The following is a 13,497-nucleotide window of genomic DNA, read 5'->3' on the forward strand; positions in this document are numbered from 1 at the left end:
GGCGGGTTCTAAACTTGACATCATCACTTAGAAAAATGCAAATTGAATTAGCTAAGCAATGCACTTTCTTTATGATTTTTCGCCTTACTCTGAATACTGTCCACAGGAGGGTACCACTGACATAGCATACAGTAGCAGAGCTTTGGACCAGTTCTGAAAACTTAGAACTCACACCAACGTCCCAAACACAGATTTCATTCTTCTGAAAGTGAAAACTCTCCTAAGCAAACTGTGAATTCTTGCTTCTTATTAAATAACTTTTGGTTACGTACTGCTACAATTTTACTGGCTTGTTAAAAATTGCACTCTGGATATTCAGTAAGACCACTTTTCTTATATGCTTGTGATACAAGGAAGGCCATTAGGATAAAGAGATGCTGTATAAGCTGGTAGCCACTTTCCTTCCCTTAATGTCTGCCTTTTGCTAAATGTTTGGATATTTTGACTTTTTTTTCTTCAGCATTTTATCATAAGATGTTTTGTCAAATCATATTGTCTGGATTTTGATGCAATATAATGTATTTAGAAATATGCACTATATATGTACCCTGCTGTGAAGGTATATACACAGTATGACATCGTATGAACACCTGTGCAGTGTTATTTGGTGGGTTTAGTCCATGCCGTTGGTAAAGATATTCCTTCACAAAATTTTTGAGAGTTTGTCTTATTTTATTTAAACAAAAATTCTCAAAAAATAAATGGAAAATATGTCTTAGTGAAATAATCAAATTTTTGTAAATGCAGTCTACATTTCTTGTGTATAGGAAAGCTCTTGGCTATGCCTGTGTTTATATAGAGTATAAAAATCTATTTCTCTAGAAAAATAAGTTAGTTTCTCAATTCATAGCCTTACGAATATTGAATATTTATGAACACCATATTACTTGTGGAATAAATTATGATATCATATAATGAAATACATGTTTTAAATAAACATTAATGGTCAGTCAAACAAATCAGCGAATCACAGGTTCAAAAAGGCCTCTATGATCATTGAGTCTAACTGACTTCATGTCTGTCTCCGAAGATACTTAATTAGTTTTTTTGTGTGACTTCTTTCTAGCACTTATGAAAGGGATGGTTCCTTTGGATACAAGTGCCACCAAGGAAGATTCTACTAGTGTTGCTGTTAGTGAAATGAAGCTGCAAGCAGAAGGAGGAAAGCAGTAGAATATTTTACAAAACCACACCAGTTTTCTCTGTGGTAAATTCCATTCCACTCTTTTTTTGGGTTTGAACAGTAGCAATTCCATCTGCTATAGGAGCGATGCACCCTTAATGATTCAGCAATTGCCAAACACTCAAATGAAAGAGCACCAAGAGTGATTCTGATGAACTCTTGTGATAATTTAGGGGACTTGTACACCAAAAGCTTTCTGGGATTTGCTATTCTCTTGTATTTGTTTCTGCAGTCCTCCTAGACTAAATTTATTGTATTCCTGAAATACTGTGAAGTGAAATACCTGTGACATTAATCTTTGCTATGAGCTTATTTACCCCTATACAGGAGTTGTTCTGACACTTGTTTTTTTATTACATTTAGCAACATTATTAATAATGCAAAAATATTCAGAAATTGCCTATTATGATGAGAGTCATTATACAGTGTTGTACAGACACATTTTTGATTATAGGTCTTTCAGTTTGAAAAAATCATTTAAGAAAGAAGTGATAAAACAAAATTTTCTCAAAGCTAGTGAAAATTCATATCTTGGTTTCAAGTTCAGGATATATGTGTTATAAAAATTATTCTTTTCGCCAGAACAGTTTTATCAGATGGCCTTGGTAAGGCACTTTAAAGAATCTGAATCACCCATCTGCATCAAGTGTTGAAAGGCACTTCTATGTGGCTATGAGAATCATAATAGCAGGGTTTCGTGTTCATTTATTTATTCTGTTTTGTTCTCTGTTAGAGAAGATGTGTCGTATTGATTGTAAAATACTATGGAAATACAATATTGCACATTTGTATTTGTTCAGATATTTTTATTCTAAACAAATTAGACACAGTTTTGCATTACGGTGGTCTCAAAGAGCAAATCATAGAAGAATTTTCTGCTGTCTAAAGAAATGCAAGTGTTTCTCACAGTTCTTGTTTTATTCTCCTTTCAGCTACTTCTGGCTGGATCACTGCTAGTGTGCCTTAAAAGATTTGCCAAAGCTATCAGAGTACTGTAGCAACATTAACACCATTCAGACCATTTTGTTTTGCAGACTTCTGTCATATTTAGGAAGCCTATTTCTTGTCTGAAACACTGTCATTTTTTAGCACTGTAGGTGTCTCAGGCATAATTCACAGGTCACAGAGTGCCATCTCAAAAGAGGGTTTTTAAAAATTTTTTTTCCCTACTCTGATGAAGTGTTCTATAGTTCCTGTGGGTGCTCTGGACAGTGCTCTTCCTTGACAATCACCTTGTATTCAACCTGTTTCAAACAGAAAAACATGCTGAGAACATCAAAATCAGACACAGAAATGAGAAAAATATTCGAGTTTATTCTCCATTCATTTTTCCATGAACTTAAATTGCTTAAAATTTAAAAAAAAATCTGACTCGGTTAAAAAGTTTTCTTTACCTTTTGTTGTGTATTATGCTGTGCATGGTAGTGCTGGCATTGGCTTTTTGCAGACTTCTGGCACATCTGCTCATTCAGAGGGTCAAGAAAACAAAACAGGCACATCCATCTGTTCTGATCTCAACAGCCATGATAGGGACAAGAAAAAAAATCAACAAATAAACTTATGCTCTCTACAAAGAGTGTGGATGTCATGAAACAGTGTTTACCTCAAGCCACAGTTACTATAAACTAAACTTACTTTAAGCGGATCCAACATTTGTAATTCATTTTTTTATTAGATCAAGAGCAGAGCTGGAAATAACGGCATTTAAAATATTTTAACTGGTTTGGTCTGCTGAAACATTAAAAAATGCAAAATGAAATGTCACCAGCTTGCAGACTTTATGGTACCTACAAATTATGGCCAAAACATAGAAAGGTCACTTTAAAATATATTATGAAACAGTAAACTTGTGCTCTCAAAACACCTTATGTGGTAACAAGGTCTGGTGCATTGATTGCTGATGGATAAATGTGTACCTTACCTGTTGTACCAAAGTTTAGATGTTTTTTTGACATAAATGTGCCTGTTGGTAAATGAATGGGTCTTTAAGAGTCTGAGCTGGGAAGTAGTACCAGAAATGTAATGTCCTCTCTTTTTGCTAAGGAATTTGTAAAAAACTTACCATTTTATGTATTTATACATTTTTTCCTGACTTGTAACTTAGAAATCTGAAATATGTATTCCTAAAATAGGATCACTACTTCTTTATATTGTTAGAAAACTAAGGATAAGCAGTCCGATCTCCCTCACTATTACATCAAGTATTGGATCTCTTTTTGTACTATACAGGACAGAAATTACTACTGGGTGAAAAATTTTGGCTTTAAGAGTTTAAGTATGTTCAGTGTTTAGTATATTTGCCTTTGCCCATGTGACTGGGTTTTCAACAGTTTTATATCCTTTTATAAAATTTTCTAAAAGGGCTGGAAGAACAGAAGAGACATCAAACCACACAAAAAAAAAAAAGAAAAAAAAAATATTTTTACTGAGTAGACTTATGGACTCCAAAGCCAGGAAATTCTTTCTTAAATTTACCCTCTTGGCCTGGCAGTCTAGATAGCGTGTAATATTTGTCTCTCTTCCACCTTTGATAGAGGTTCATATTACAAAGTGAATTTTGTTTCCTCTTTACTGAAGGCAAAAGTTCCGTTCATGACATTATGTGAAATTGTCCCTTTGTGGTTTAAGAAATAATATTTTTTCCATATTGGTCTGAAATAATACTCTTTTGCACAGTTTCAGTTTTTAAAGTAGAAAAGCAGATAATTTTTAAATAAAACCTTTTGTATATTGCACATTTTATAAATTGCTGTCCCTTCTGGTAGCCAGATTTTTTTATACTTTAACCCTTTAATGACCTGTTACTCAGTTCTTGCCCAAAGCAGTGGTTTTCAATAATCAAAAACGTGGTATTGCACACACTAAAAAATGATGGCTTATTTCTTTGTTCTGTTTAGCATTTGGTAAATCAGGCAAACTTTTATGTATGTACTAAGTACATACAGATTTTATAAGCTAGTATCAGGCATTCTTTTAATGCTGTACTGAAATACAGTGCTTCAATACTGTGCTTTCAAAAATGGCCCTCTATTTTAGCATCAAATAGTTGTCACATGAATAAGCTATAAATTTTATGCCCTTCAGTTCCTTAACATTTTACAGCAGACTTGAGACTACTTAATTACTTTTGAGATTATATTTACTAAATAGCCCAAATTATTTATTTTTATTGTGTAATTATGTCATCCTAACAAGAAATGTCAAAATAAAAATAAAAAATAAAATTTTACAGTGCAAAACAAAGCTATTTTCTTACATTTACTTCTCAAATTTTTGTTGGAAGCCAGTCTTCCATGATGGTGAAAGTACTCCTTGGATATTCAAAGCTCAGCCACATTTTTACTAACTATTACAGCAAAGTAAATAAAGAAAATATATGAAAAACCCATCCAACAAAGAAACTACTATTCTAAAATCCATTTATGAGCTAAGGAATCTACATATCAGTTCATCTCTGGCTTGCAAGGCATAGTCTCTGCACTGTGTAGCACTGAATGGGTTTTCATGAATGAAAATGCCAGTACTACCCTGAAAGGAAATCAGTAGGCATTTTTGTAACACTGATATAACTTTATGGCTAAAAATGAGAAGTTTGCAACTTGGATGCGTTCTCATATCTATAACGTGCAGAAAAATTGATGCATAAATTTTTGTGGCACTGCTTGTTACAGTCAAATTTTACTGTACCTATGTTAAACTCTCCGTGTCTGCAGTGTGTTAGTAACAAATTTATTTCTCTCTAAGCCCTTGTCACCCCACAGAAGTAATTGATACTGAAACTAATGTGAGCTGCAGGTCAATATCTGATGATACAGCCTTGTCAAAAATGGATGTGCAGGAGGACATCACCCAAATTCCTGTGGTTTTGATCTAATTGTAGAATTCAGAAGTAGCAGTAGAAGGGATGGAAAGCAATTTGTGATTAAATTATAATTTCAGAACACTTTTATTCTTGATGCCTTAGCTTAAAAAACGCCTTAGAGCTAGTATTTACATCTGAATAAAAGTGATCCCTAAATAAAATTCCATCTTGGATAATTTTTTTTTTTACATGCTTAAGTACTTCCTACTCTAGCTCAACTCAACTCTTTACTGTAGGCATGTCTAGACTTCTGTGAATATGAATTTATTTGCTTTTCTATGTAAATAACTAAATTAGATTTTAAATCTGAAGAATATTTTAGTGCTCTATACAGGAGTACAAAAGAGCAGAATCTGATAACCAAGTCCTCCAAAAATCTGCAATGCTTCTGGGAATGTTGACAACAAAAATGGAGATTGCTGTGGTTAAAATCCAGCAACATCCAGCATTTATCGTTTGTGCTAACGACAACAGTTCTCCTGTTTCTAAAGCTGAAGTTGCACATCTGTCATTTCTCTGGCTGAATTAATTAGATTTTTTTTTCTCTTCCCCTAATAATGACAAAATTTGTAGTGTGAAAATATGCAGTGATGATATTTTAAAATTTCTAGTCATGTTATTTAGGAATCTTTCGGGTGCTATTTGGAACTAAATATTTTTGGAACATAGTTATTAACATGTTAGATTATTACATTTAAAAACATGAACTGCACTCTTTTAGAATAATTTTGCTATCTTTTTTTAGGGACATCGCTCCTTGATATGTGTTTTGTTTAAGTACAACAGTTGTTCTTGAGTTGTCTGTTATTTTCATCTGTCTTCAGTCCAGAGTTGTTTTGATCTTAAACTGATTTTCTCATCTGCCATCTACAGTGCACTAGTATGTCAGAAGACATACCATCATTTCTTCACGTACTCTGCGTCAATAATTTTGGTAGTTGATATTCCCATGGAATCACATTAGTGTTGAAGGCAGTTGTTTCTTATAAACTCTTTTCATATGAATTATGACACTCTTACTTGTTTACTAAAATAAAAGCTGCTTAGTAAATGGACTAACATGAGGTCACATGCTGTCTAATTTTAAAGATTATTCCACAAAGTATATGTCTCTTACTACATTTGTCTAGATTTTCTGATTGCCAGCATTGAGTTTACTAACAGTTTGTAGAAGGAAATGGTAAAGGACAGACTTTGCTGCAAGAACCCTTAAATATTTTTGATTCAAGGCAAAAAATGAGACTACACCTAATTTAGGACATCTGTCTAAGTGCTTAGTCTAGAACCTAAAATACTCATATTGCAAAGTATATTTCTTCAGTGTGTTAATATCACTAAAATCACCTTCATGATTAACAGTTGCTGACACCTAAAATATTTTTGAAAAGTGATACTAAAATTTGCTAAAGATGATCAAAAGGATTTCTGTGTCACTCACATTGTTAAACAAGCATGGAACTGGGAAGCAGCCCAATTTATGTTTCTGGCATGAAGCTCTTCACAGAAACCACCAGTGACACAGTTTTTTATGTGGAAAACGATGAAGATGACCTGTGTTTTGCTGCTGGCCAAGAGAACAGTTTGCATTTGTGGCTGTTTGGTGTATGGAGTGCAACACGTGCACCATTTTTATTGAGGCTTTCACTGATGGGTGCAGCACTGGCAGCACCATTTCATTCAAACAGCTGCAACCATGAAGATATCATGTAGCTGGCAGAACTTTTGTTACATGTTTTGACTAACAGAATGTCAACAAGTCCATCAGAAACCGTGGAGCTGTTTGTTTTATCTTCTCTGGAGCAGTTTCCAGTGCAGTCATGAGGCTAGAAAATGCAGAAACATTTGTTCAGCATGAGCTACATCAGCAGGGAGGCTCACTAGCCATGGAACGTGAATCCATTAGTATGTTGTCCATTGATTGATTAGAGGTCTATGAATTAACAAACAACTAATCTACAAAGTTTTAAAAAGTGAGACAAATTATTCTTATTTCATAGTCAAAAAATCTCTGAAAATGGAAAAATGAAGTATCAAAGTCAAGAAACACTTCATTTTTCCAGAATGCGAGTAATTTGTTAAATTTCACTAGAGTGACATACTAAAATGAAGCTCCTGAATATGTTAATCAACAGATATCAGTCCCACTTTGTGGCATCTCTTAATGTGTGAAACTTGCTCACTTTGGTTTAGACTTAACTGTGTTCCATACTTAGGGAAAGTCTGTTATGTGTGTTGTGCACTGAATAGCAAAGTTGAAATTCACCAGAGACAACTGATGTGCTACAGACGGAATACTGGCTCTTGCAGTGTATTTTAACAAATAGCTCCAATGTTCAAATTTCTGCTGTGAAAGCAACAAATAGAAAAATATGTAGACTGTAGGTAAGAGTGTCAATACAATAACAGTGTATTACTGAGGTTTCGAAGGTGTATCACTTTTGAGGCTGACACTTCTATATGTCCTTATTAGCAAATGCTGATATTCTATTTTTTTTTTTCCCTTGGAGAGTATGAGAAGAAAATATGTTACTCACTTTTGATTTCTGGAACATGTTTTGCCATTTCATGCTGCCAGTTTCTATTTAATTTGGGGTTAGCTAAAAAAACCAACCATCTAATTCTGATACTTCATTACAAGCACTCCTAATTAAGTTAGTTGATACATGAGTCATTTTCCTCCAGATCCTTTGTGTTCATTTCATCTGAATGAAATACAGTGTTTTTTTGCAGTTGGTGTCCTAAAACTGGAGCAAAATTATTCTTGTGAACTAGTATTTAGGTTGGGACATTCTTAAGCTAAGATTGCCCAGGCATCTCATTCATGTGACACTTAACATATTACATCATATTTCCCAGTCAGCTATTGTCACTGCAGTATAGTATAAACTAACAACAAGGAATCTACAGAATTTCAACAAATTATATGGATGCGAAATGTCTCTGTGCTGGTGTGAAGTCAGAAAGGTCTGTTTAATACTTCTAAACCTTATTGTATTGATTAACGTAATAGAAATAAGCATAGTGGAATGAAATTCCTCAACATTGAATTATTTCTTGAGATAAAGTCCTTGAAAGTTTAGCAAGGAATCCAGCTCTTCATACATGTTGAAGTTCATCTTACTGTGGTAACCAGAACTATTGCAGTTTCCTTCAAACTTGATTTCTGAAATGTAAAGGTGTGTTCAGACTTATAATAGCTGTGTAGGCATCAGGTATATCCTGTCCACATAATTATGTCTCTTTCTTATAGACATTGACGTGTATAAACATGTTCATACACTGTAAAATTTTACTGGTCAAAAAGAAAATGAATCCTTTTATGCTTGGAAATCCTAACTGCAGTAAAGCTAGCAGAGGCCTTGTCTGTAATATCAGTGGAGTTACCATTTCATGCTGTCTTTTAGAAGAGGGGAGAGAAATACTTTCTTAGTCTATTTTTTCATTGCATTATGGAGGTCTGCAAGTCTACAATATGTGTTGGTCTGATGAGCAACAAATACTTGCTGAAAAATACATGCTCTTATAAAAATAATTTGGTAGCAAACTGCAAAACATTTGGAATAATCTGCCACTATGTCATTTTTATATTTTATATTTTTTCAGAATCTGAGAAATGAATTTTGAGTTCATTTACGTTCTTTTATTTTTTCAAGAAGACTAAATCTAAGTTAGTTCTATAATAAAAACCATTGTCCTTCTAAATAACATTAATCCAAGCTTATGAAATTTGAAAAATTATGAAACGTTGCAGCTCTTTGTTCCACTTCAATGTGGTGTACTACAGCTTTTTCAAAATAATGAAGCCATCTCCAAGGAGAGATAGTTCATCTGTTAATGTGTATCAATTGTATTTCACACTTGTGACTAAATGTTTTGTTTCCTATCAGTTTTTCAACTGATCTAGTAATTCAATGAGTACCCAAAATGGGAATTTTTTTGTGTGTAGATAGAAGCTAATTATATCTTACATCTAAATTCCAGCACTATTGGTTTGGTTTTTTTTACAAAAGACTCATGAAATAAACCCAGTTTTGACTATTTTGTTCTATGATATTTTTGTTTCAAGATAGCTTCACAAGGTATTTGCAGTCCACTTTTTCCATTATTCAAGGAGGAAAAAAATCCAACTTGACTACCTTGAGAAGTATGTAATGAATTTAAAAAGGTATAGAATCCTAGAATCACTTAGGTTGGAAGAGGCCCTCTAGATCAAGTTCAACCAAACTACTGCTTGACTATTACTTCCTGTAAATCGCATGGATGCACATAAAACTAAGTGTACAAGTTGGATTTTCAGAACACCTCATGCAGGTTTAGCAACAATGCATTGTAGAAGTATAAAAGGAGGAGCTGTTACCATGTTGGTTTGATGTACAAGTCCTTACCAACCTGTGAAGTTTGAGGTACGTGGTTACACATGAGGTGTGACTCATGTCACTCCAGAACACCAATTTTATTGTTGAGTTGCTGCTCTGACTTCAGAATGCCTGTGCCTGATTTGTACCAATATGAAGCCTCATGTATAAAGCCTAAGTACCAATCAAACTACTAAGTGCTGAGACTTTGTCAAGTGATTGCAGTATGAAGTATATGAAAGCTGTCTTTTGTGCTCTGAGCATGTTGCTGCAAACTGAAAGCTTGGCACGATCTGCAGGTATGTTTAAATTTGGTTAAGGCTCTACCAGGAAAGTTCGTATGTTAATTTAACATTAACATTTGTACCTACTTTCTGCAATTAGACTATATAATGTTAGCCAGTGAGGCAGTAACAAAAATATCAAGCTACGTTACACTTTTGCTGACTTGGGACTTACTCCAAGCAATTCCTGAAGGCAGGGTTGCAAGTCTTCATTGCAGCTCAGGAGATAGATAGTACTTTTGTAGGATCAAAGTTGCTAGCTGTACTTGTAATTTAAAGTATAAAGTAAAAACTTGTCATTTTTGTAAACTAACATAATAAATTATTTTTCCAAGCAATGCATACCATCTGTATTCATTTACCTGACGTTGCCAAACTTTTGTAAAGGCCTGTTTTATGTAATTGATCTTTTTTAGTTTTGTGAAATATAGATGTGTGATATGGAATTGTGTTGCCCAAGTTTCTTCTTAACTTGTCTCTAGGAGCAATTGGATTTTTTCTTTTGTTTTCTTTCTTCTACTGTAATATTTCTTTAAAACTAAGATGCTAGTTTCATTGTGAGAATAAGTAGGTTTCTAACACTGTCCCTGCCCAGCTCCGTGGGGTCCCGCGTGCCCCCACAGCAGCACGGGTGGGTTCAGTGTTACAGTCGGGAGCAAAGAGCTGAGAAGGGCATTTGCGTGCGTTCCCGCAGGAGCATTTATTGCTGCTACACTGTCCAAGGGTGCAGAGGCAAATAGGAACGTGACCCCAAAATTCACAGTTCTATCTGGGGGCGGGGAAAAGGCAGCACCAGGGAACGGGGACCAATGGGGAAGCTCTGGGGGAGTGACGAGGGGCAGAGGCTGACAGGCAACCCGGGAATCCAAACTGGGGTAGATGAACATAACAGACCAATGCAGCCTGGGAGAAGCCTTTCTGGTCGTAAGAACGAACGAACTTTACGTACGAACGTAAAGTGGTTCTTGTGGCACTAGGGACTTGTCTTACTGAAAACTCTCTCTGTCCCTTGTCATGTATGTTCACAGGCCACCACAGTTTTCTTCAAAAGTGTGTATTCAAAATTTGTATTTAGGTTAAAGATTTTTTTACCATTAAGGACCCAAAAATCTGGCAACGTATTATAGTGTTATAATAGGAGCAGGTCTTTACATTGGCCATTACTGACAGTGTTTCCAGAGGTGCCCTTAATTAGGACAGGCTGTAGTGCCTATAGTCTCCTGGAGAGTGTGAACAAGATTAATCTCATTGAACTTGAGTCTGAACAGAACATCTGCCTCCATCTAAATGAACCTGCCTTTGTAGTCAACAGGATCAGTGGCATCCTTCATCTCACCCCAAAGTAAGCAGCTAGGGTTTGATCAAATTGCAGTGAACTGCTCTAACTATATTGTTTAAATCTCCATTTAGTAAAAAGGAGAGCCAGACATCTGCCTTAGATGCTTATTTCCTGCATTATAGGTACCATGTCCACCCACAGAGTGGGGTCTATCCATGTGTGCTTTATCTGTGTTCCATGGTAAATTCTTTATTACCTAAAATAAGAGACACCCCTGGAGGCAGTGAAATGGGATGCAGTTAAACAAGAGATTGAGCCGTGACAGTATTTAATGAAACAAAAATCATTGTTGCTGGGAAGTTCCACACAGCTAAATTTCTATGGAAGCATTTAATGGAAGACAAAGCCTTGCATTTTATTTTAAAATACAAAGTAAAACAAAACCAAAACAACAACAAAAAAAGTATTGCATAATTCCATATAATGAAGTTTTCTTATTATGGTTTCTCACAACAAGCCAAAATACAGTTTCTTTATATACTGAGAAATCAGTTATTGAAAGCCAGTAATTATTTTACTAATTCCATTCTCCTCAATTACATATTCCCTTGTCTTTTGGAGTTAAGAAGTTTTGCATGTATTTTACATAGTTTTGTGATCTGCAGTTGTTTTATAACAAACTTACTTTTCTCTGGACTCTGGTGATAGCAGAGTTATTTCTTTCACACATGCTTATTCCTCTCTTTCAGCAGCTGTTGCACAACACTTTCCCCCCCTTCTTAAATCTGCTGTCCCAGAAGCTCTACGACCTTTGCTGATGGGCTCAGCCTTGGCCCTGACAATTGAGCTCTTGTGATGGCAGGCAAATACCCTACAGGCTTCTTTACAAGTGAAAACAAGTAGTTTATTCCAATCTCCTTTTGGATACCTTCAGAATGTGATCCTTGGGTAGAATTTCAAAAGCAGCACATACTACTGTCTGGAAAAGGCTGCCTGAAAACTACTGCTGGACACATCAATGGTTCTACAGGAGACAGGATGACTATGAAGACAAGTCAATCAACATCTCTGATGCTCTTGGCAATGCACACCACTACAGCTCAAACAACACTTCTCAATGGGTAAGGAAAGTAGGTTGATAAAAAGAGTGGACAAATTGGTTTAGTAAGAATTTTAGTTGTAGTCTCAGAAAAATGCATTTGTTGTGACCTCAGATAGAAGCCCCAGCTGGCCCTCAGTTAGTAGTGTAGACCTTACCTTATGCTTGTTTTTTAAGCCAGGAGCCCATTGAACTATAAAGTGATGGTTCTTCTTGGCCTGACCCTGGGTTCCTCCTGGTGCCTCAAATTCAGATGGGAACTAAACCAGAGTACAAGACTAGGTCCACAAAAGATTCCCCAAAACTGTGAAAAAAGAACAATAGACAATGCTGAAATTACAATTTGGATTTTATCTCAGGAGCTGAGAATTTTGAAATAGTTTTTGAAATAGCTTTTGACAGCAAAGTGCAAGCCACAATCAATTTTGTCAATTTTATATAGTAATTTTCAATAGTCAGTTTTGTGACAAAAATTCCAAACAGGCAATGATATGTCTAACACTGAATCTAGCATAGACCTGCAACCAACAACACTGATAAGAGTGCAGCTTGATTTCCTTACAGTCCCTTAGAAAAAACTATACTATGACTTTACTAAGAGATGGTCCCAAAAATTCTCCCACATATATCCTGCCTAGAAATGCAGTTATTTCTCTTAGTTTATGGTGAACTCTGTTTTGGGGTAGAAATAGAATAAACTCAACTTTTAAGACATCCACTAAATACAGGCATAACAAAGTTTGCTAGCATAATGCAGATTAGGAGAATATATTTTCAGATTTTGTAGCCAGGTTTGTAGTAATTTTTTTGATTCTGTTGATCTTACCCTCAGGGCACATGCAACCTCCCATTTCCCAAATCCTTTTGTCTTGTAGTCCCCATGCATTTGCTTTATTTGTTTGAGACTGATGGGGTCAAGAACCTTTGAAAAAAGGCAGGAAGATGACTTGCCCCAGGGAGTAACTGAATATGCTTAGGCAGAAAAGTTTTCAATATGTGAGATGGGAATCTTGGACAGGAAGAACTCAGAATTAGTTGAAAATAGGACATTGCAGAGAGGAGAGTACAGATACACAGCCATACCTGAGCAGTGATGGAAATAATAATTCCTGGGGACCTAGGAGGCACTGTGCATCATTTGCTGCATCTCAGAAAACCATCATGTTGTTGATCTAAGGCCAAGCCTGAAAGAAAGGACTCATTTGTGAGCAGGAGAAAATTTTTTCTAGAGATACTTTCAATCTTCCTCTGTCTTGCTTAAACATTTGTTAGGACCCACCCCTGAGGCAGGGTAACTGAGATTCTTGTTAATAGGTTAGTTGGAGTGTGTTACAGTGAAATGACACACACCAGTGTGTGTGTATGTGTGTGTGTGTATATATATATATAAGGTTTATTTTGGAACAATTTGGTTGCGCTGGAAAGGAGGTATGTA

General features: G+C 35.4%; 1 protein-coding gene across 3 annotated transcripts in view; it reads left to right on the forward strand.

The window, feature by feature from the left end:
* The window catches only part of CEP128 (centrosomal protein 128), a 115,581-nt gene extending 105,559 nt beyond the window's left edge, over positions 1 to 10,022 (forward strand). For 2 of the 3 annotated variants that reach the window (XM_048307579.1, XM_048307578.1), the window contains exon 25: positions 1,067 to 10,022. In XM_048307579.1, the coding sequence (XP_048163536.1) occupies positions 1,067 to 1,173 (107 nt within the window). In that variant the 3' untranslated portion in view covers positions 1,174 to 10,022. The remainder of the gene's footprint in view (positions 1 to 1,066) is intronic. The other variant, XM_048307580.1, reaches the window with a different exon arrangement.
* Positions 10,023 to 13,497: the final 3,475 nt, after the last annotated feature.

This window comes from Corvus hawaiiensis, chromosome 6 (assembly GCF_020740725.1).
Source record: "Corvus hawaiiensis isolate bCorHaw1 chromosome 6, bCorHaw1.pri.cur, whole genome shotgun sequence".
In the NCBI taxonomy this organism is placed as follows: Eukaryota; Metazoa; Chordata; class Aves; order Passeriformes; family Corvidae; genus Corvus; species Corvus hawaiiensis.